Source organism: Tympanuchus pallidicinctus, unplaced genomic scaffold (genome assembly GCF_026119805.1).
Source record: "Tympanuchus pallidicinctus isolate F22 unplaced genomic scaffold, pur_lepc_1.0 scaffold18, whole genome shotgun sequence".
NCBI classification, from domain to species: domain Eukaryota; kingdom Metazoa; phylum Chordata; class Aves; order Galliformes; family Phasianidae; genus Tympanuchus; species Tympanuchus pallidicinctus.
Window position 1 is genome coordinate 9,143,833 of NW_026294699.1, and position 23,273 is coordinate 9,167,105.

At 42.2% G+C, this 23,273-nt stretch overlaps 2 protein-coding genes across 2 annotated transcripts; one reads left to right on the top strand and one right to left on the bottom strand.

The window, feature by feature from the left end:
• The first annotated feature begins 8,080 nt into the window (after positions 1 to 8,080).
• MEIOB (meiosis specific with OB-fold) lies at positions 8,081 to 20,732 on the top strand. The gene is made up of 14 exons (XM_052679631.1): positions 8,081 to 8,194; positions 9,346 to 9,421; positions 12,951 to 13,008; positions 13,985 to 14,116; positions 14,876 to 14,948; positions 15,543 to 15,738; positions 16,246 to 16,346; positions 17,466 to 17,518; positions 17,616 to 17,711; positions 18,139 to 18,240; positions 18,711 to 18,864; positions 19,235 to 19,418; positions 19,818 to 19,904; positions 20,280 to 20,732. Exons 2-14 carry the CDS (start codon positions 9,353 to 9,355, stop codon positions 20,400 to 20,402), a joined length of 1,428 nt encoding a protein of 475 aa, XP_052535591.1. The 5' UTR covers positions 8,081 to 8,194; positions 9,346 to 9,352; the 3' UTR covers positions 20,403 to 20,732.
• A 1,055-nt stretch (positions 20,733 to 21,787) lies between these two features.
• FAHD1 (fumarylacetoacetate hydrolase domain containing 1) lies at positions 21,788 to 23,272 on the bottom strand. The gene has a single exon (XM_052679630.1). The coding sequence runs from the start codon at positions 23,053 to 23,055 to the stop codon at positions 22,384 to 22,386; it is 672 nt and encodes a 223-aa protein (XP_052535590.1). The 5' UTR covers positions 23,056 to 23,272; the 3' UTR covers positions 21,788 to 22,383.
• Between the last annotated feature and the right edge of the window lies 1 nt (position 23,273).

Consider the following 23,273-nt stretch of genomic DNA (forward strand, 5'->3'; position numbering starts at 1 on the left):
TTTAAGCATTTCCCCTGCATCAGTGACGCAGACGTTCTCCATAAATCAGCGGAGGTAGGAGCACATTTGCTCCCCCAGCTTTGAAGAGGCGTCAGATCTCCGTACAGAGGCTTCTTGCTGGGTGATCCTCTGGGGCTGGTTCTCATTTCCTCGTAGGAGGTGGGTCTGGAGCCCATTTTGTGCATTTGGGAAGGCTTGGCAAGGGGGGAAGGGGGAAAAAGGAATAACTTAGCTTTGCTGACAAAAAAAAAAAAAAGTCTTGACACCATGAGCACTGCACACCATTAGCATCCCACTGACACAATTATTTACCAGGAAGACACACATATTGATTTGGCAGTAATAACATATGCTACAGAGAGGCCAAGGGTGCAGGGATGCAGAACGGTTCCATAAGCATAATCAACCCATGCTTCAGTGGGGACCTAATCCTGCCCAGTGCTTAGTTGACCTAAGTCTGCTTGGGTGAATTCCACCACGCACTGGGTGCTGTTGTGCTTTTTGGTTTCCACAAGGAGGATGATGGCACTGAGGGATGGTGACATCCTGGTGATGAGGGATACAAGAACCCTGCTCCCCATTCAGTTCTAGCAATCATTTCTGCCAGGGCCATTTCCTCAGTGCTCTGATTGGTGTCCTCAGAGACCTTTGAAATAATGTTAACCCCTGCTAAAGATCTTCACCAGTAGTTGCATGCCCAGCCTCTTGGAACTGGGTGGTGAAGGATGGAGAGAGCTCAAGATGTGTGATGGTTCCTGGCTAGTGTTGCTATTGACTGAGCGATACTAGGAGGGCTTGGGCAGGGTGTTCACAGTACCTGGAGGGTCCTCACTGCTGGTGCAGCAGGTGTATTTTAAAGAAGGAAAGTAAGAAGGGAGGTGCCAAGAAACAAAAAGCTTCTAGGGGCAAACTGCAGGTGAGATTGATGGCGAGATGGGGTAGGGTTTCCCACTCAGCTCTGCCTCATTTTGACTCTCTTGGATCAAGGATTGTACTGCATGAGAGTATAAGGTGCCCACTAGGGGATTGGCCTCTTCTCCCAGAAGACCAGTGATGTGAGGTGACAACCTTAAGTTGCACCAGGGGAGGTTCGCATTGAATATTAGGAAACGTTTCTTCTCAGAAAGAGTGGTGAGGCATTGGAACAGGCTGCCTGGAGAGGTGGTGGAGTCACCATCTCTGGAGGTGTTCAAGAACCATGGAGATGTGGCACTGAGGAACATGGTTAGTGGGCATGGTAGGGATGGATTGGCAGTTGAACTTGATCTTGCAGGTCTTTTTCAACCTTAATCATTCTATGATTCGACGATCTCTATGTCATAATCTCAGTCACTCTCACATCCCTCCTGAATCTCTCCTCTGCATGCAGTAACTGGAAAGGACTATCAAAGAGAGCAGTCCATGCACCAGCAGCTTGAGCTCCACAGGAGGGCCATATTGAAGATGAGTGCAAGAGGCTTGTCCTGCCAGCCTGGTATGTCTGCAGTGGCCCTGGGATGCATCAGATCCCTCTGGACATTCCTGGGAAATACCTCTTTCCAGGAAGATCCCAGAGCTGCCCAGGAGAGCATCACTATCCATGGTCATGCATGGAGCCACATCACAAAGAAACACCCTGAAAGAATTTTAAGGATTTTTTTTTTTTCTGGTATTTTTTTAAAGGTAATTGTAATGCAAAGGTTGGGCTGGAACATTTCTGCCTTGCTGGGTTGTTTGCACTGAGGAGCTGGCAACAGGCAAGCTGCTGAGTGAGGAGCTGGCGCTGCCATATGGAGCTCTGCTCTGGCTGCTTGCTAAAGAGAAAATCATAGAGGGCCAAGACTTGGCAGCCCTGCTCCACAGAGACTGCTTGTGTGAATAAATGTTACTCATCGGTGTTGCTCAGTGCTACAGGATCTGGCCCACAGTCATAAAGCAGAACTGTGCTTGGCCACGGTTCAGCAAAGCATTCACACATGTGCTCAGCGCGAAGCACATGAATGGTCCCGGTGACTCCCTGGGAGAAATGTGCTTAAACATGTGCTTTACTGGGTATGCACTTCCATTGGACTTGATCTCTGTGCCTTGAATGTCCCTTAGCTTTCCTGGTGGAGGAAGACTATGTTGGTGTCCTTACTGAGACTGAATAAGAAAGGAGCCCTGTGAAAGGGAATGGAGGATTGCAAAGGAAGTCTGTAACAGAGAGGCTGAAGCAAGCTGGTAGTGCTGTGCAGTACTTCTCTTACTAAGAGCAGGGAAAAGGGAGGGAGAAAATCACTGACACTGGAAGGCTGGACATCTAAGGATGACAAAGGAAAAAACAGTTTTGCACATATTAGAAGTAAATAGTTTGTGAGCGTTCACAGCCATAGAACGTAAGTGCAGAAGATGAGGTGAATAGGGCACAAACTGGTCCATATGCCTAGGAGATGGCAGCTGGAGCTGAATGCTGAAAGCCACAGCCTCGTTGCATCCCATCACATGCCATCATCTGTGGGGTCACAGTTGAGGCCATCTCAGACCCTCCTCTGGTTAGGTGGGCTTTTGGCCATGCGGCAGTGGCTGCCCCTTTGTCCCCATGCTTGTCTCCAATCCAACACAATCCTGTGCAGTGGGGCTGCAGCAGGGATGCATTTAGCCCCTGGTATTTACACACACGAGTGCCAATTTCCTCTTTTGTTTCATGAACGGGTAGTTAAGTACATTAGCAAGCCATGTCAATCGGGACAGCGATCACATAGGCAAGCTCCAGGAAAGGAAATACTAATGTACAGCAAGACGAGAACAAATTCAAAAGAATAGAACAAACTCTTGTTAGATACGAAGTGCCTTGCCAAGCCAGTGAATCTGGATGTAGTTAGAAAGGTGTACAGTATACAGAAGAAGTCTGTAATATTTTATTTCAGGGATACATATTTCCGGGACAAGTTGTTAGATTGACCTCTAGTGTTCATTTTCTTTAGGGAAAATTTCTTGATGTAGCTCCGTTTTGATCAGATCTCATATCTGTGCACTCTGAATGGGCTTTGAGGAGAGGGTTGGTTTTTATTTTTTCCTAGTAGATGAAAACAGAAAATGTCAGTGTTGGTATGCAAGAATTTTCTAGCTAGCTGGCTGACGGGCAGCCAGGCGTACCATGGAAATGTTGACACGCCATTACCTATAGGAAGGAGCTGGAAGCAGTCCTGGCTTTTGGAGGTAATGGGAACTTTGCCACTGGCTCCAGGGCCAAGCACTCGGCCAGGAGATCAAAGGTATATTTTTGCAGGAAAGTTTAGCTTGGACAGATCGTTTCTATTTCTCTAATGTTCTGTTCACTGAAAACTGTGGTGGGGGAAAATGTTATTTACTCTATGATTCCGGTGTTCTCTTACAGCCATCCTCATCTGTCTGTGAGATTTACATCCCCAATTTTCTTCCTTACGATCTGCTCAGGCATGGTGAAAAGGGATTGAGTTTTAGACTTGGTTGGAAACTGAAGTTTGGAAGGGTTTTCTCTCACTTATGTTGCTGGAGGGCTCCTGTCATGCGCAGCCTAATTGGTACTGTTGAATATCACATGTATCAATCTGAAATCCAAACAGAACTTATTTGGGTTTGGTTTCATTGATTCCAATAGCTGAAAATGTTTGAATGGCAGCCAACCAATGCTAAATATCATTCTTCTTCTCCTAAAGCATTCTTCCCTAGTGTCAGGGAGCTGTCACTAAAACTATTTTTAATTGTTGTATTTTTTTAATTCATGGTGCTTTGCTGGAAATTATTCATCATTTGTTTGCACATAGAGGGATGAGGAAGTTCTGGTCTTGAGGAAAGTGGTGAAAATCCAAGTAATTACACTGACTTTACTGAAATGTATTTGGAATAATGTAGGGGAGAGATTATCCTCCACAGCCTGGGTGCTCGTGTGCTGCTTGGGTCTCAGAAAAAAAAAGAAGAAAAAAATAAAAGAAAAGAAAAAAAAGCACTTTTTTATCTATGCAGCTTTTGGCGAGGTAACCATCAGACTGCTTTCCCTACAATCCTCAGCCAAAGCCTGGTTCTGAGCATTTCAGTTGTGGTGTTTCCTTTGTTGCTAGAATTCAGCAGTGGCCAGAATGAGCAGGTTTTGCAGCATGTTCTGGCACCGGTGGTTTTCTCTCCTCGCTGAGCTTGCACAATTTACGTGACGTCACGGCATTGCGTGAGCATAGCAGAAGGGATTAATTACTTCTGAATTCATTATGAGCTGAGGTTGCTGATGAACGGGCATCCAGGGCCAACCACGCAGAGCGAGCCGTGCCACCATCCCCCAGCGTGGACCTTGCTGCTCTCACGGCCCCCAGATGCTGTAGCTCCCTGCCCAAGGGGAAGGCTGGATTGGTTTTAAGAGGTTTTCTGTGAATTCATCAGAGGGAACTGGGAGACAATGTCTTGTGAGCAGCTGTTGTTTCAGAAAACTGTCTTTCCTGAACAGCTGGAAGGGGCAGCACTTACACATCCTAAATAGCTTTACACCTTCAAGACAGCCTTTTTTCTTCTTTGTCAGCAGTAGGGCAAAAGGGAGCCCTCGGTATCCCCACCCCAAGTCCTCAACGTGTGGTCCCATGGCTTGTGCTTGCACACAAGAAGCACTCACACTGCTGCTTTGCAGATGCATCAGCCTCAGATCTTTGTGTTTTCCCTGGACCAAAGCAGCTGAAACCAGCCATGGTTCATGCTCCTTTTCATTTTCAAATAAAACTCCAGGTTGCTTCATCTTCCTGGGCTTCAGAAGGTTGCACAGAGTGAAAAACTCCTATTGAAATAGAACTGGGATGAGTCCAGAGCTGCAGATCAGAATGGGGGAGATGCATGGCAAAGCAAGAGATTAACAAAGACTGCAGTGACAGGGAGAAATCTAGATTAAATATCGCTCAGCACGCTGAGCACCTGTTGGCGACATCAGCACCTGCACTGCTTCTGCTAAAGATGTCCATCACTACTTCATCAGCACACCCCATTCTTATCCAGTTCAGGTATCAGCCAAAGCTGTTGAAAAGGGAATACCTTTAATAATGTGCTGCTTTTAATGCAATCAGCCAGGCCAGTTACATACACTTACAGGTCTGCCCTTTTTGTTTCACAGATTCTTTTGGTCCTGAGAGTGTACAAATGTTAAATTAAAGTAAAAGCTGTGTTCAGTGTAAAACTTGCAAATATTTTGATTTGCTCTAACCTTGGAGATCCCTTTGAAGACGATTTCAGGAATGGCCCTGCTATTGCTAGACAGGGATAGCTTCCCCTGCGTGCAAACGGTACTGTCACATAACAAATTGCTAAGTGAATTACAAAATGGCATTTGCACTCCTTGACCATACCAATGAGTGTAATTTAAATAAATCCATTCATGAAAGACTAATTAGCAGGGACCATTCAGCGTGCAGCTGTGCATGGGAAGTCTCTGCTAATCACAGGTTGAATCGACAGAGTGCTAAGTGCTCCTGATGTGCTGGAGAGCTGAAATCACTCAGACCTCTCAGGGATCAAGCACTAGATCAGAAAAATATTGATCTTCTTTTGCAGCCCTCTCACAGGGCTTGGTACTCATATGGAGCTGGGTGGATGTGCCCAAGGTACTTGTGTGAAACCTGGCCCTTGGGAAACTGCTTTTAGTCTTTCTCTTGCCTCTGTTTTTCTGGTTGACAAATGGAGATAATGATGCTGATCTACTTTATGAGAGCATTTTGAGGTTAATTGAGGAGAAAAGCCTTAGTAAAGCTGAGCAAATTCTATTTCTGCAAGCTCACTTCAGTGTTGCTGTTAAAAACACCTGGAGAAGCTGCTGGTATTGCATATTAGTGGGAGACATTCTGGTTGGAGACGTTTGTTTATTACAAGCACCAATAGAGATGTTAGCAGCTCACAGTAACCTACAGTATTCCAAATTGCTGACTGTCCCCCCCCTCCATGCCATGTGCCTGACAAATGGCAGAAGTCAAAGCATTGCTGCCAGATAGGTGCATCAGTCACATGTATTCATGTCTCAGTATGTGTAAGTTGGAAACTTGGCATCTAATCACGTCTTCCAGGGAAATGCTCAGTTCTCATGCCCTCTCCCTCAGATGCCTTTGTGCTGTGGCTGGGTGCATCCCTTTGTGTTGCTCCTTGCCTCTGGACACACCTGAGAATGATATCCTAGAAGAAGTTACTACGGGAAAATGAAATGCATCTTATTTTTAAAATGTAGATGTGCTCAAAAAGGGAGCGAGCACCAGGAGTAGAATGCAGGGCAATTGTTAAATGCCTCCTGAGGCTGTGGGGATGCTGAGGAGCAATGCACAACAGAACCCTTGTTCTGGCAGCTCTGAGTCCAAACAAAGACTCAGTGCTGGTAGCCTCGGGTTTCACCTGTCCTTTGTGCCTGTGGGAGATAAACAGCTCAGTGGGACCAAGCCTAAGGAAAGTGGTGCCTGTGCTGGGCACCAGCACTGGATTGCCACTTCCTTCAGCAAAGCAGGCCCTCGTATCCCACTAAAACCCACCAAATCCGACACCTGCCAGCACATGGGGCATGATCCTGTGATCGCCCTCTGCAGCAGTGCAGAACCTGCAGATCTCGTTTCAGTGCGGTTATTTGCGTCTGGTTTGCCTTGCAGTCATGGTGTTAAGCACGAGCCCTGCACCTCCGGAAGCATTATCCAGCATAAGTTCTTCCTAACTGATTAGGATCACATCACCATATTCATTGTCTGCTTTCTGTTCATTAGCTCGAAATACTGAAAACAATGGAATTAACAGAAAAATGAACCATGGCTGTGTTCTCTTCCTGATTTTAGAGACTTTAAACATACAGAACAAAGTTAGAGCTATAGATCCTGCTGTATAAAACGTGTCCTAAAAAGCCCAGCACCCAAGCTGTCAGTTCTCTGGCATGCATTTGTCATCAGCACGGTGTAATTATCGTGGACTTTAGTGACACAATAAATATGAGAGCAGAGGCGGTGTCCATTTTCAGCTGTTTAATTGAAGAAATGAAAGATCCCGTAATACAGTCAACCCAGAGAATTTGTCTGCCTGTGCTAAAAACTTCAATAGCTGCGACCTTGAGGCCATGAAATCACTGATCAACAGTAGCATTTTTTTATGATACAGAAGTGAAGGGCATCGATTTTTAAAAATGTATAATTTTATAATGCAATATAAATGATCAAAATGGCCCACTTCAGTTCCCTCCACACCCAGGAGCGGTATGTGCAAATCGATACAGTGCCTTAGAGCAAAAATCCCAATTCATTTATGAAAGGCAGGCTGCTTTTTTGTCTTAGAGCTACCAAACATACAACAAAAAAGAAAAAACAACACAATAAGCAGAGAATGGTTCTTCCAGAGCTTTCTGAAATTTGCTTGGGCTTGGTGGCGTTTTGTGTGTTTTGCATCGCAGCAGAAGAGGGCTGGTTTTCATCTGCTGGGCATCTTCAGTGGCAGGGCTGTGGGCAGGGTGTGCAGGTGTGGAGGTGCGCTGGGCACAGCCCTGCGGGTCACAGTGTTCGTAAATACGTCTGCTAAGAGGAACTGCAGCTCTGCACCCTCAGCCCTGGGTTGGATGCTGAGCTCAGTGCAGCTGAAGCTGACAGCACTGTGCTCAGGCCTGAGCCTCTTTGGTCAGGTAGGTGGAAACCGTCAGCCTGAGGCTCTGCGTTTTGGTGTTTCTTGGCTTTGTCCTGGCAGCTGTTCCTGGAGGCCAGGGTTGGTGCCTGCTGCACAGCAGCTCAGCAGCCCTCACACCCAGCTCGTCTTTTTCCCGCCTTCGGCTCCCAGCGCCATTTTGTCTCGGTTCTCTCAGGGCGGCCCATTCCACTCTTGGGTTTCTGTTTCTCTCTCCACACCTGTGGGCAGCAGGTGAGGTCAGTGCTCCTCCTGCCCAGCCCTGGCAGTGTGGGGCCAGCAGCCACGTGTTGCTCAGAGCAGGGCAGGGTGGGAGGGCAATGGTGGGCCCACGCAAGGAAGATCTGTGCAGCGCTGAGCTCTGAGGGCGCCAGCTCCTCTGCTGCCAGACACCCGTTTGGGACGGGTGGTCGTGCCAAAGGTTTCAGTGTTTTTAATTTATTCTGAATTCCAATCTTGTCTTTTTTCTCAGGAGATCTGATCCTGAGCAGGTGCTGACAGTTCCTTCGGCTGAGCTCGGGGCTCAGCTCCTGCCCCTGAGCAGAGGATAAATCGGTACAACAGGGCAGGAGCTGCTCCGCTGGTCAGGGTCTGTGGTGTTTTAAATCTTTAATTGCCTCTCTGATTGTCCTTTGATGCATATGCCCCCAGCTGACTCACTTGTGGTGTGAGGTATAGCGTTCAACAGTGTTGAAATGCTCTAGAGATGGGAACACTGACATGCCTTGGAGGGACAGCTGACTTGACTACATTAGCGAACATGAATTCTTCCATGTAATGGATGTAGTTTGAGTGTCACGCTGCTGAGTGGTTTTTTATAAAGCAAATTTTAAGTAACTTTCTGCGGTAGTCTTTTTTTAGAGAAATCACTTCATAATCTCTGAGAACTGCTTATGTTCTATAAAGTAGAATCTGCCTGCTTTTCTAGCAGATAGATCATTGTGCCAACGACAGACGAAGTGCTTAGCAATTCTCACACAGGGTGCCAGGTGCACAGATACCAAATCCATTCAAGGCTTGTGCTAAAAAGTTTGGAACAGACATCCCCTGAGAACATCAGCAGTTCCCCAGTATTAAAGGTTATTTAGATTTGGATGGCTTGATGGTTCCTTTTATATATATAAAAAAAAGTAGCATCTGACAACCGTTTGATAAATATCAGTAACGTCTCTGAACACACATGGAACTGAAATAAAGAAAGGCTTTCAGGCAGGCTAACAAGTAACCACAGCCCAACTTTGGTATAAATGGAGAGGACTTGGGTGGCTCACAGGAATGCAAGGTTAAGTTGGCAGTCTGAAAATGTTCTAAAGTAGTTTAATGTTAAATAAAAAAATCTCAACGAAGGTGGTTTTCAGTGCAACACTCATACTTCCGCCCGCATAAATGGCCTTCTATATAACGAGCTGCCTTAACAAGTTCAGTTGGACTTCCCAGACAGGAAAAGGAAGGTAAATATTTTTCAGAGGCTTGTGCTAATGGAATTATTTAATGCTTTGAAAAAAATTACATTTGTGTGAAAAAAACAGATAGCAGTAACATTTATAACTATTCCTTAGCCAAGTGCAAACAATAAAGGATTGTCTTACTTCAGACAGCTTGAAATACTTTTTATTGAAAACATGATATTTAGGCCAAAACATTTGTGTTAAAAATCTGCTTGTTATTCCTCCCATGAATAGTTTTAAATGATTTGTTTAGATCTTTTTTAAAATCTAAATTAATTTTCTCAAATTACAGATAAAGAATGGCTTATTCCAGTTCAACACGGGACTTTGTTGCCCTTTCAAATCTGCATCCAAATCTTGCTCGTCCTGTAAGTCTCAGTAACACAGTACTTTTGTTCTCAAGTGAAATTGTATATGACTGTATTATATTACTGCAAAATTATGTAATTGACGTGTATTTAGATACTAATAGCATTAGTATAATTGTTAGATATAAAGTACCTTACTTTCTTTGTGTATAAAGCAGGAAAATGAAAATTGATGCTGTTGTTGTCCATAGTATGTGGGTACCCCAACTATAGATATTGACTGGACAACTGAGTGTCTGAAAGAATCTGAGGCTTCTTTGTGATGTTTTAAATGGATGCAGAATTAGTAAAGCATGTACAGAGTCAGTATTATGCAGTCACAATACATCTGTAACCTACAATAGTCTTTCACCACAAGCTATGAACACAAGGCCCATACCTGAAGTTCTTACTTGTGTGCTCAATCCCTCTGAGCTAACTAATGTAGTCCTTAATTACACACACAAAACTCTTGTTGAATGGTATGGTGTTTTAACGGGATAAAAATCTCACAATTACATCTCAGATAGGACTGTTTCTGTTTGTTTAGGACAAAAAGCAGGTTTTGCAGTTGTCAGGCTATTAAAGGAGCTAAAAACTTTGCTTGTGGGAGTACAGAAGTGTAGGATGAACCATAAAGTAAACTTGGCAAACAGCAGAGGTTGGTACTTGGTAGTTTCATGCAGATATTTGAATGTCTGTATGATTTTCTTTTGTTTGTTTGTTCCTGACACAAATGAGAACAATCTTCCCAGGAGCAAGAGCTGAACAAAGGAGTGTGCTGTGTAACTCATTCGTTTTCTCTTTTGGATTACAGATGGTTGAATTGTAACTAGAAAGTCTGGGGATCCATTTTTAAAAATTCTTTTCTATCCACAATCATGTTTTAAAACAGGAGGGAGAAGGCTACAGTGCTCCCTCTGCAATGTCTCCCACCCTTTGCTCTGTCTAGCCCACTAGTTATAATGTCTGTTGAGCATTTGATGCTGCGGGAAGCTGATGCCTGGAGAATAAAACAGAGAAACTGCACTTCCACGTGGATACCAGATACAGCTGCATCTCTCCATGCAGCAAGAAGTAGATGTGTGCTTACAGAACTGTATGTCCAACAGGAGATCTGATGTGTTGTGAAAAGCTGAAAATAAGCTTTCCTATTCCCACAGCTTTTTATTTGAAGGGGGACAATTTAGCCCTTTGTTCCTTTTGAGAACAGCAATAGTGTTCATTAGACAAATGGAACAGAAATCAGAGAAGAGAGATGAACAAGGGAAGAGAGTTGTGGATGCTCTCGCAGTGGCACTGTGTGCTCTTTTCAACTTTTTAGAAACTCCTGTTCTCCAACAAAATTAATTTAGTCTGTCACTCACCAGTACTACCAAATACAGGGATTCACTGACTTGGTTAAAAACTTTTATCTGTACAAATAAGACCAATATTGAGTATTGCAATTAGCAAATGTGCAGGAAATAGAGTATTTTTAGTAAGGTAGTTTTTAGTAAGGTAGTATCTTAAGATAGGCTGATCAGTATGTATCTAAATCCTATAATTTTTTACTTTGCAGCTTGTTTTTTAAAAGTAGAATAGATGGAGCTGTAAGAAACTTGCAGTGTTGTAATGCTGTGGTGTCACGATTTGGTCGAGCAGCCTCAAGCACTGCCCTGCCAAAAAAGGCAGCATGCCCTACTCCTTAGTGCCAGGCATGTTCCACTCCTCCTCTTTTGGCAAAAGCAATGCTTGTACAGTTGCACAATAAATTGATCAGGGAAATGATCTCTGGAAGTTTTTATGCCCTCTTGCACCCTCCTTTCCCTCAATAGTTTTCAGCCAGATCACTTCCTTTTGTTAGCTTGCTTGGCATGCTTTGTACTAGTAAGAGAACGATGAATGTATTTATACACAGTGGAGACCTCTTTTGGAAACTGCAGATTTACATGAGCATAGTTTGTGTGAAAAGTCATCCTAAATATCAGTTCTTCACTCCAGCAGTGTGATGGAGTGTGTACTGTAGTCAGATTTAACTGAACTTTATATTTTTATTTCTTTAAGAAGCAAATCCAAAAATAGAAAAGTAAAATTCTAATCTAAATCACTGTGTCTTGTAGATAGATAGAAAATATTCATTACAGAAAGGCTGGTTGAATTAGGATGTTACACAGTTAATGGCTGCATCCTTCTAATGAGTTTGTGTCCATCAGGATGGGATAACACAGTGACCTTGCTCCATCTAGTGATTCAAAGTACAGAGGGATCACGAGACTAGATTTTTGAGTGCACATGGGTGTTGTATGTTTGTAGTCAGTCAGATTGCAGTGTTTTATGAATAGATGCAAAATTCAGTGCGTTGTTGCTTATTACATTGCTGGACTGCCCCATGCCAATTGACTGCTGTGGTTCCACTGCTGGGACGAGGAAGTTGTGGAGTACAGCAGGTAAGTTCACGTGTGTGCTGTGAAAGAGGTGTGGTGCACTTAATGGTTTCATTCCTTTCATTCAATTCATCCCTTTTGGAGTTTATGGCAATTAGGGTAATCCGCTGAGAAATAAATGTAGTGCTAGTTTATGAAACTTAGTGGAAGATAGCTCTGTAGCTTCAGGGCCTTTTGTCTCTCCACCTCTCTCTTTTTGCTGTATTATGATGACATTCTCCTCTTCCGGTCTTCGCTACCAGACAAAGTTCCCAGAAGCACTTCTGTGCTCTTTTCTCACAGATAATATATATTATTGTATATTATTCCACAATATTCTACATCAACATACTATAAAATGTGGTATTTCTTAATCATTACTAAAAAAAGTCTGAAACTACTGCTTGTCATGCTTTTCTGGGCCACTCACTGTGTTTTTACCTGCGTTCAACACAGTAAGTTGTTCACAGCTCAGGACATCTTGTTGTGTGAATGTTCCTAGCAGTTTTGTTCTGCAGTTGAGACTGGGCTGCTTTATCATAATAACCAAAAGTTTAGCAAAGCAGACTAAGATGAGTTTTGTTTTCGTAATCAAAAAACGTTTATTGCCTAAGGTCTCACTGTGGTCATTTGAAAGGCACAAAGCACTGTAGAAATGTATGTTGTTAAGATGAGGATGGCATAAATGGCCATCCCTGTGGGTATGCAAGTGTGCATCTCTGTGGTGACAGCAGGGAGAACAGTGGGTGCTTAACTGTGAAATAAACTCTGTCCAGCCTTTTCGTAGTGGATTTAAGGAGATATGAGGCCTCTGCACAAAACAACAATATTACTGCCTACCTGAGGAGATGATACCACAAACAGGCAGAATTATGAATGTTTTGGGGTGAACTTTTGTCCACTCATTGATTTACAAACAGAAACAGATGTAGTTCTTTTAATATCTTTAATCACGTTTTTTAAAGTAACATTGTATGTTTATGTTTTAGTCCTTTGTTCATGGGGTACTGTGGAATAAATAGATTAAAGTGATTACCAGTCAGAAATATGCTTATTATCATCAGCAGAGTACAAGTCCATGAAATCTAATTCATCATATACATCTGTGTTTAATACTCTTATTCTATAATCTTTTTATTTTTTAGAATGTAATCGGTGTGGTTATTGGAAAAACAGATGTCAGAAGCTTTCCAGACAGAAAAAGTAGAGTCTTTTAAAACCTTTTTTACTTCATTTTGTTATGTGGTATACTTCGGCATGTCTGACTGAAATCGATATTTAAATGATAAACAGACCTCTGAGTCTAAAGTGTATAGAATAGAAATGCCCTCCCAAAATTGTGGGGGGTGGGAAGCAAGAGGAAAGAGAGCAGCATTAGTTTGGCTAAACGGTATCAATTAGAATCCATACTGAAAAACTCCAGCGTGGAAGTATTTCAGGGTCTGAAGAAGACAGCATCAAACTGAACACACTGCTACCACGCATACTGCTGGTGCTGATTATGGTTTGTTCCTCTCCATTCTCTCAGAGAAATGCTGAGGGCCTTTCTTAAGGAGTGAAACAAGTAATTTACGGTCTGAGCAATGCCAAATCAATATTATTGTATATTCATAAAGAAAAAAATGGGAATAATACACCGATAATACACAGTTAATTGGATAATGAAACAATGTACCTACAGCTTGGGGACAGACTCTGCTAGGAAGCATCTGGCTGCAGCTCTGTGCCACTGTGCTGAGCCAGCCTGCTGTCTGTCGCCTGGCTCTCACACGTGGGCACAGCCCTCTGCAGGCTGCCTGCCCACCAGAACAAGTTTCTTAGTACATACACTTACAGTCTTGCCCGATAATGTGTGTCAACACCTAGGATGACTGCTTTGGATCTAGCGACCTACAGTTCTTTGGTTGCTCTTGCATTAGACTGTTAAGCTTCTGTGGTGCTGTTAAGTGATGTGGGCACTCAGGTACCACTGTAGGGACGGCAGCCTATTGCAATCCTCCATGTGTTTACCGACAAGTCTGCTGACCTCTAGTGGTATTCCCCACATTGCTGATAGTGGTTCTCCGACAGAATCTAGCACAACCCTGTAGCAATAGTTTTTATACTTACATTCTAGAATCGAGTCTAGTTGAAACCAAGGTGTGCCAGTGAATGCTAACAGTAGTGTTTGTTTTTGCAGACATTGGGTCTGAAAGATACACATTCAGTTTCACTATTCGTGATTCACCATCTCATTTTGTTAATGTCAATTCTTGGGGCAGAGAAGAATATATCCGATTGCTTTCAGAAAGCTTCAGAGTTGGTGACTGTGGTAAGTTGGAGTTTATTCTCAACATGTTTCTGTTTGAATGTGTTTTTGTTTTTTTCCCCAGTAAACCAGTGTTATGTATTTGTGGTTTTACTATATTTTCCTCAGAGGAGATGGAAAGCAGTTTAATTGGAAACAAATTGTTCAGTTACGTTCAGTATGAAGAGGAGTGAAATAAGATCTCCAAGTTTTAAATTCAAAACCAGTAAATGTGTCAACAAAAAGACCAAATACAAACCCACTGAATGCAGCCACCCACATCTCACCTATGGTTAAATGGATCTAAATTCTTACATTACATGATTATAAATTATGAAAAATAATCTCTGCAAAGTAGTTCAGTGTTTTTCTTTGCCTTCATTACTCATAGGTATTAATATGATCATTAAAAAAAAACAACAAACAAACACAAGAAAAACCTTCAATTTATTTACAGTCTGTGCTTTTATATCATCAATAAAAAGACTGCTGGCCACAATGCAGTGTTTGGATAAAAGCTGTGACTATGAAGACTGTGCACACAGCAAGTTTTAGTCATTTTGTTTCCATTAAATGCCTTGAGGACTCCTGTGGGACTCTGGCTATAATGCAAGCTGTATGGCCAGATAATGTTTTCAGAATGGAAGCATTTAACAGAAGCTGCTGCACACGCATGTTCTTTTCCATATCCTACCTGGGAAACAATTCTGTTCTCAAAATTCCTTCTCTTCTCATGCATTCGCATTCAGTGTTTTAACTTAACTCACTGCTGTTTGATTGCAGTTACAATTGAAAATCCTTTAGTCCAGTCAAAGGAAGGAGAAAAGGAAGAAAAATTCAACCCCGTAACTCCGAGGTAAATGTACAGTGCAGACTGGTAGCTCTTTCCAGAAGGATCAGTTCCTTTCAGTGCCAGCTCACTGCAGCAGCTGGCTATTGGTAGAAGCAGTGGTCAAATAATCTCAAATTAAAACATATTTTTCATTACATTTTAATTTTTATTACAGCTTTGCCGTGAAATAATAAAAATAGTAAAGATATTACTAAAGTCATAGGTGAATTTCTTTTGAAAACCTGCTACCAAATCCAGTCTGACTGCAGTAGTCTCACTGTGTCACAATGCCAATTACCTGCATTACAGCCATTTCAGAACTTATTTCATTTTTCTTTATTGATAAGAACTGAAAGATTTAAAAATACATATTCTACACAGCTCTCTGGATTTCCAGTTCTATATAAGCATTCAGTACACAATCATAAATCTTCTGCAGGAGGAAAGGTCTACATTTATAGTTAAAAATTACTGAAACGTTGAAATATGTATCCATCTTTAAGGCAAATGATTTTTCCCCATGAATTGAATCAACATTCTAGACTGTTAATGAATTGATTAAGTGAAATGTTAATTGATGTTTGTTCTGTGTGCATGTGTGTGTTGCCTACTATGTAGTTGCTACAAATTACTGATCAGTGAAAATCATTCAGTTGTCAAAACCTCTTCATGCTACGAAATGGACACCAAGCTACTTTCTCTGCTGCACCTGCCTGTCAAGGACCCCCAGGATTATTATTCACTGGGTGATATCACTGCAAATGGACAGAGCCTTGATGGAAGAATTCTTAATGTGCTTGCAGCTGTAATGTCAGTAAGTCAAGGCGCCATCAGACTGGTGCTTTTCTTCTTAGCAGGGGTAACTGCACTGCCTTCATGTGAGTACTGATTTTTGGACTCAGGCAGTGGGATCACTGCTGTTTAGGTTGGCAGTGATTTCAACTGGTCTGAAGTCTGAGCTACTTGAAGTTTCCATCTGCAACACAAGGGAGGAAATGAAGGGAATGGAAATATTCTAAATAGTCTTTTTGAAATCATGCATGTGAAAGCAGTAGATAACTTGCAAATATATAAACTGCTGATTTTTATAAAGTAAAAGTGTCTCTTTATCTTGAAATTACTTTTAAATTAAAATTACTACTGTTAGTATACTTAATTTTATAACAACCTATACCTATAGGTGGATAGGTTTTATTTAGTTGTGTATAGTTCCTCCCTCCCCCCACTTTTAAAGTCATCTGTTAAGTTTTAAGTTATCACCTTATACTCCTAAACACTGAGAGTGCTACTTCTTACATATTGCTCCTCTGTCTTTTTAAAGGTTGGTGAGCCAAAGTATTTTATAACTTCAGACAAAAGGAAAGGTCAGAGGTGTGAAGTAAAGCTCTACGATGAAACAGAGATGTCCTTTCCAATAATATGGTAAAATATGTTTTAATTTACTAAAATACATTCATGCAGGAGCAGGAAAAGAATAAAATGCAAGCTGCTTATGATACTGTCTTAAATGCTTTGTTATTTGTGTGGTAATGAAGCAGCAATAGACACTAAATAGAGACTTTAAAAAGTCTCCATAGAGTAACCCTACATGTCTAGTTGTATGACTTACAGACTGCTAGCTAACAGATGGCAAAATGAAGCTTAGTTCCAAATTGCTGTATTTTTTTTAATTCAGAATTTTGCACTTGTCCAGAACGTGGCATTTAAAGGTTCATTCACTGCTACCACAAACTAGTGAGGGGAAAAAAAAAAAAAAAAAAAAAAGGAATATCCTTGATTTCTAAAGCCAAACAGGATTTAGAAGTGCAGAGCAGATAGGTGTGGTTTTTAGGAGTCCTTGAGCAGTGAATGACATGATAGTGAAGACATTTCATAGGCCATCGGTGAAGAGTCGGCTGAGCAATGCCAGGTGAAAAGTAAAGAGCTGAAGTCTTTCTGTAATTAATTAAAAACAGAACAAAGCTGTGCTTTGCCAGTGCTCTTGCCATCCAAACTTAAGAGGAACTGCATGACATTTTGTCAAGGGACCTAAACATTAAATCATCATTGTTGAGGGCTACTACTGACCTCACTCTGGTCTTATTCACAATTTACAAGGATTCCAGTGTTGGAAAGCTGGCTGAACATCTGCCCTAGTGATGTCAGCAAACAACTTGTTCCCAGAGCAGAAGCTCCGATGACAAGCAGCTACTTTCTCTCCGATTTGCTTTAGTTGCAAATTACTTGATGCTCAGCTTTGAAATAATGCACTATTTTTCCAGGTGTGATGTTTATTTTGAACAGTCTAACAGCCCTTTATTTTATCTTATGTGGCATGGGATTAAACAGGGACTGTATTGGGCCATACTTAAAGCATCCTGGCTGGCTGTGAACTAAATGCATGTGGGTAAACAGTATTTCATTTTGTTTGCATGTGCATGTAATGAGGGAATTGTTCTCTTTGAGCAATTTAGTTATAACTGTATTATTTAGCAGTTTTGTACTTAAAAGCACTGGTGCTTTTTCAGAAACGTTCTGACACATTAACTTCTTTTGGTTTAGTTGGGATAATGAATCTATCCAGCTTGCACAGAGTTGGATCCCACGAGAAACAGGTATAATTTTCTGTTTTTCCCTGGTGTTTTTTTTTTCTTCTGTAATTCCTAATGCAATCTGTATTCAAAAGTAACAGACTTTTTATTTCATGCCCAGTAATATTTGCATCAGATGTGAGAGTAAATTTTGACAAATTCAGGAACTGTATGACTGCAACTGTGATATCAAAGACCATTATTACAACTAATCCAGGTGAGAGCTGCTGACATATCATTTTAATTTTAGTAATCACTACAGATAAGAAAGCATGAGTGAATTTGTTGGAGGTCTGATTTCTACCAGTTTGCCTCAGAAAGCTTCCTGCTTCTTGTCTGTCATATAGTGACCAAGCTTTTGGCTTCCACAATACTATTATGTGTCTGTCTGTCTATCTAATCTAAGCAGCCTTCATACATTCCACTGTATGAATGAAGCATACATTCTACTGCTAAATAGTTAAAAGAAAACAAGAGAAATGCATTTCTTGGCCAATTCCAAGAGGCATGCTGTTGGTTCTACCTGAACTAAAAAAGTTGTACAATTTTTGATCTATCTGTATATTACATATATTTATTACTTAAAAATGAATGTTTTTTTTTCTTTTTTTCTTTCTTTTTTTTTTTTTTTTTTTTTTCCCAAGAAACTGCAGAAGCAAATATTCTGTTCAGCTTCATAAGAGAGAGTGCACAATCAGGAGCTTTGCATGATAAAATGGAGGAGCAGTCGAAAGAGTCCATTAACTGTAAGTGTGGATCCAAACACTGATTTTATGAAACTAGATAAAGTCGTTTCATGGTGCAGCTCAAATTTCAAGTTCATACTCTATTTAGAAAGTAAGCCATAGCCTGGCTGCATACTTCAAGTCTGGACTGTTAACAGGGCTGTTCTTTAAGTTATCACTTACGTATCTCCATGCTTAGTGACTATGCAAGTGTGAGGCCTGACATGCTCTTTTCTGGCTTACGTGAGAATAACTGCAAGTTTTGGTCGAAAACTCATTTTGAGGAGATACAAATATTAACTATGAGATTTTCTTGATTTTATTCTTTTTTTTTTTTTCTTTTTTTCCCTCCCACAATGATGAGCCTTCTCCAAAAGGAAGACGTGCACTGCTTTTCTGATGCTTTTGATCATCTCTTCTTAAGGTCCTTTTCATGTTGCTGCTCTTCTGTGTTGTTTCTTCTTAGACTCACATGTCTTTTAAATTTGTAGTGGAGACTATAGTTGATGTTTATACTGTGAAGCAGCTGAAAGAAAAAGCTTTACAGAGTGATGGAAAACCTGAACCAGTGTTTGGCATTATTTATGGTTACATTTCCATGCTGGACATTGATGATAATGTATCTAAAGTTATTCGCAGCAGATGGTAAGCAACTGTTTCTTCTAAATTTGTGTTTTAGAATGTTTTTTTCTTCTTCCCTTGACCCAAATTAGATAGAACGGTATTTAGTCTAGTTCTGGACAAAAAATAAAGCTGCTCTAGCAGTTGGCATCTGAATTTCTGTTGCATAGAATTTACAACATCAGCAAGGAAGAGGAGCTGGCTTTATGAAGGACTTTCTGGTCCTGGAGGAAGGAAAGAGAAAGAGGTTGTTTTTTTTTCTCACATGGACTTGAAAGTGTAGATGATGATTTGATCTATTTATTTTTTTAAGAGCCTCTTGGGCAATCTCAGCCTAAAGAACAGGCTCAAGCAAGAAGGACTTGCATGCACTAATTACCTTTCTGTGTTTCAGCTCAGTGTGCCGTTTTGTGGTGAATGAAACGTCAAACACGTGCAACTTCTGTGGTGACATCTCTCCAGATTCAAAGTCCACCTTTGTGAGCTTTGACATCCTTGTTGATCTGACAGATCATACAGGCACTCTTTATTCTTGTTACCTCTCTGACTGCATAGCTGAGGAAACCTTAGGCTGCACTGTAAGTAGAAATAAATGAGGTTGTTCTTATCTTGCTCCACAGCTCAGATGAAATGAATCTTACAAATACCTCTAACTGTTCTTTATATATGCAAGTTCTTCATATACATGTCAGTAAAAACGTAGAAGTCATTGGCTGCTGATAAGAAACTTGTTAAATGTAAGAGTGATGAATACCCTACTCAGAATATTACTTTAATTGATCAGCACTTCCCAGAGAAGGTGGTTGCAATCCCCTGCAACTCAGTGTGATTTATCTGTTATGTACATGTATCAAAGACTGTGTTAAAATTGAAAAGTACAGCTTAAAAATGCATTAAATCCTCTTTTCATCATCATTTTATTGCGGAGATGTTACAGCTATGTGCTGAAGTGTGCTGTGATGTCATGTTATTAACAGGTCCAGGAGTTCCTCACTCTACCAGAAGACAAGAGGACTGCACTGAAATGGCAGCTTCTTCTAGAACGGAGCAAGATTTATTTTAAAGTTGGTATCTAATGGAAAACAGCTACTGTTGTAAATTATTATTAGGTAGTATGTTTAATACTGAAAAATTCCCTGTCAATTCTACTGAATTTTTCAAAATAAGCAGCAGTTTTTGTACATATTTGTTCCAATATTCCAATATGCCTTACCCTATATTGGATTCCTTTTTTTCATAGAACTGCCTATTTTAGGATGACCCTAAGCTGATTCCCTATTTTAAAACTTCCTCTTCTTAGCAAAACTGTTCTTACTCTTGAATCCACTTCACCCTCTGCTTCTGCTTTCAGGAAAGCATTTTGCTTTGGTACTAAGAGATACTTAACATCTGTTCATTGATACACCAGTAAAAACAAAGTCCTTTATTCATTTTTGCAGATTACCTTGTCACCCAATTGGAGAACTGGTCTGAAAGCAAATATACTCTCGTGCAAACTAGCGAATCCTATAGAAGCAAGTCAGAGCCTGCTGGGAAAGAAGCTGCAGCACGTGGCTTGGTAACAGCTGGGAAAAGGCCATCTATTCACTATGTTTTTAGAGGTAGAAGGTTGTTGTCGCCATATTTTGCTAAGGAATATGCATTACTACTTGTTGTAATTGGGCTTCTGTGGTGTTTTTAAGATGATTATACTTGGAAAAGTGTAGTAGGTCCACAGCCTAAAAGTTAGTTCTACTGAATTCCACCCTTTAGAAGGGAGGTGGAAGCCTTGTTTGCTCAGTTTGGGAACTATGGGAAAGTTTTGAAAAATCAGAAATGACAATTAGTACCAGACAGATCTCTTGAACTTTGTTTTTGACTGCTGTGCTACTTCTGTGTTATTGAAGTAAATAAAGGCCCACTTTCAAATACTGATGCGTTTGTGGTATCTGTTGGTGAGTCCAAACACAAAGCTTTTACCAACTGCAGAGGCATGCAAAGGAAATAGCAAAGATTTTTGCAAGTCTCTTTTCTCCAGGGCAGACCTGGACAGACCTAAGACTTTGTTCTTAGAACAAAGTAATCAGCAGGGACGTCTGACAATCAGATACTCAGGCTAAGACTGTAGGTGGCAGGCATGACAAGATTCGTCTCCAGCATAGATGTTCTTGGCTGAACATAAAGAACCCAGGTGTGTACATTTTCCCATTCTCCAGGGGTTGGTTGGTTTGTTAATCTATTTCTATATTAGTCGATTTCCAACAGTTCTCACTTTCAAAGCATACAAGGGGCACTTTGACTTCTAAAAGCCAGGGGCTTGCTCTATTCAGATGTCATGGCTAAATGTTGTGTTTCAGCTGGCCTCAGTTCCTTAGGCCATAGTATTTATAATTATCAAACAGAGACCTTTTACACGTGCTTTTAAGCCACTCACTGAAGCTAAAAGGCAGCAATCTGCAGTGTACATGTTGGCAGGATTAGTGCCTGGTGGAGGGGGTGTTGTGGGGGCATGCACAACTGTTGTGCCTTAGGATATCTTCCAAAGAAATGTGAAAAGCAGCTACATCCTTCTTTAAGCACACTGCCTCGAAGCTCATATACTTGCAAAATATAACCCTAAATCTTGGAAATAAAGCCACTGAAATGAGCCCCTCCCAGCATGTGAATCTATTGTACAACTTTCAAAATGGTGGCCTACTGTAAAAATTACAGTTAAAACCACCAAATATCTACAGTTTTAGTCTGTAACGATACAAACATGCAGCATTTTCCAGACTCCTTTCTCACAGGCTTTCTTGTGTCTCATTACAGTTCTTTCCTACTGCAGCTCCCAGTGACGACAAGGAGCCAGTGCTGGCTGCTGCAGCCAGGAGTGAGCACCTCTCACTGCTGCCTGATCACCCATGAGAGCCCCTGCAGCACCCCAAGCTGGAAAGACCCCACGCCGACAGTCACCAGAGCACATAGCTGCACACCCTGAGTGGATTCCAGTCCTCAGGTTAAACTTTTATTTTTCCACTTTATAAAGTGCATTCTTGCCACTTTATTGCACCTGTGCAAGGAATCCAAGTGTGGGTGGGACACAGAAGCTGGACATCTGCAGGCCTTACCAAGACCACAGATCACTTTCTGTACATCACCATTTTAATACTTCAGTTCTTATGTTTATTTTGAGACAGGACATTGGCAAAGCTCAAAGCGTGAACAGAAGAGCACACAGCGATAGTCCTGCTGCTGTATTTCCTACTGTTCTTATTTCCCCAGTACAGCTGAATACAAAGTTCCAAGGTACAGTTTAGGTATCAACCAGCTGCCTTAGGCTGGGTTGGACTCTTGGACTAACCTCAGCTTTACAGCCTCTCTGGAGGCCAAAGTGGAAATGGGATTGTTTTAGCCACAGGTCTTCATGAGCTACAGCACAGCTTTGATAACCAGGAGTCCAGGAGATGCTCAGGCCATGTAAATTTAACACACAGGACAGTGGGTGCAGTGCATCTCTTTGTTCACGCAGTGCTCCCCAAAAGGCTCTTCCTCTGCAGACAGAGGTCCCAGCCCAGCTGCTGCTTAGGACCGGCGTGTTTGCTGGGCCACCTTGAACCGCATGGACAGGATATCACCTATCCCTGCCTCTATCTCATCATCTTCTTCTACAGACCCAACTCCGCTGGGAGATCCTGTCAGAATCAAATCTCCTTCTTCCAGGGTGATGATTTCACTGATGTAGCTGATCAGGTGCGGGATAGAGAAGATCATAGAGGAGGTCTCTCCCTCCTGCCTCAACTGTCCATTCACCTTGAGCCAGATCTTCAGCTTGTGAGGGTCTGGGATCTTCTCCTTGGGCACAAATTCACTGACGGGGCACGATGTGCTGAAGGCCTTGGCCAAGGTCCAGGGCAAACCCTTCTTTTTGCACTCTTTCTGCGTGTCCCTAGCGGTCATGTCCAGGCACAGGGCATAGCCTGCCACGTGCTCCATAGCAGCCTCCTGGGACACGGCCTGGGTTCTCTTCCCGATCACCACCCCCAGCTCCACTTCGTGGTGCAGGTCGGTGCAGTAGTAGGGCCGCAGGATGGGCGAGCCTTCCCGCAGGTAAGCCGAAGAGGGCTTGAGGAAGAAGAGGGGCTCGGCGGGCAGCGCGTTCCCCAACTCCTTGGCGTGCTCGGCGTAGTTGCGCCCCACGCAGACGATATTCTTGCCCCACTCCCAGAAGCGTGCCAGGGGCCTGGAGGAAGCCATCAGCCCCGCCGCTCTCCTTCTCCGGGTGCCCTTGGGCCGCCCTTGCCGTACCGGAGGCACAAACCCCGCCGAGCTCCGCGCTCCTCCTCCGGACCCGCACTCCTTCCTTCCGTCCGTCCTTCCTTCCTTCCTTCCTGCTGCCTTTCGCTCCCTCCCCCAGCACAGGCGTGAGCCTCCTTACCCAGCCCCTTTGAGCCGGCTTAGCGAATCGCCTGGGC

Coding starts and splice junctions, on each gene's coding strand:
- FAHD1 (XM_052679630.1), bottom strand. CDS start 23,055: ATGGCTTCCTCCAGGCCCCTGGCACGCTTCTGGGAGTGGGGCAAGAAT.
- MEIOB (XM_052679631.1), top strand. CDS start 9,353: ATGGCTTATTCCAGTTCAACACGGGACTTTGTTGCCCTTTCAAATCTG. Junction 16,347..17,465: donor ATGTCCTTTCCAATAATATG/GTAAAATATGTT, acceptor CTTTTGGTTTAG/TTGGGATAATGAATCTATCC. Junction 18,865..19,234: donor AAAGTTATTCGCAGCAGATG/GTAAGCAACTGT, acceptor TCTGTGTTTCAG/CTCAGTGTGCCGTTTTGTGG.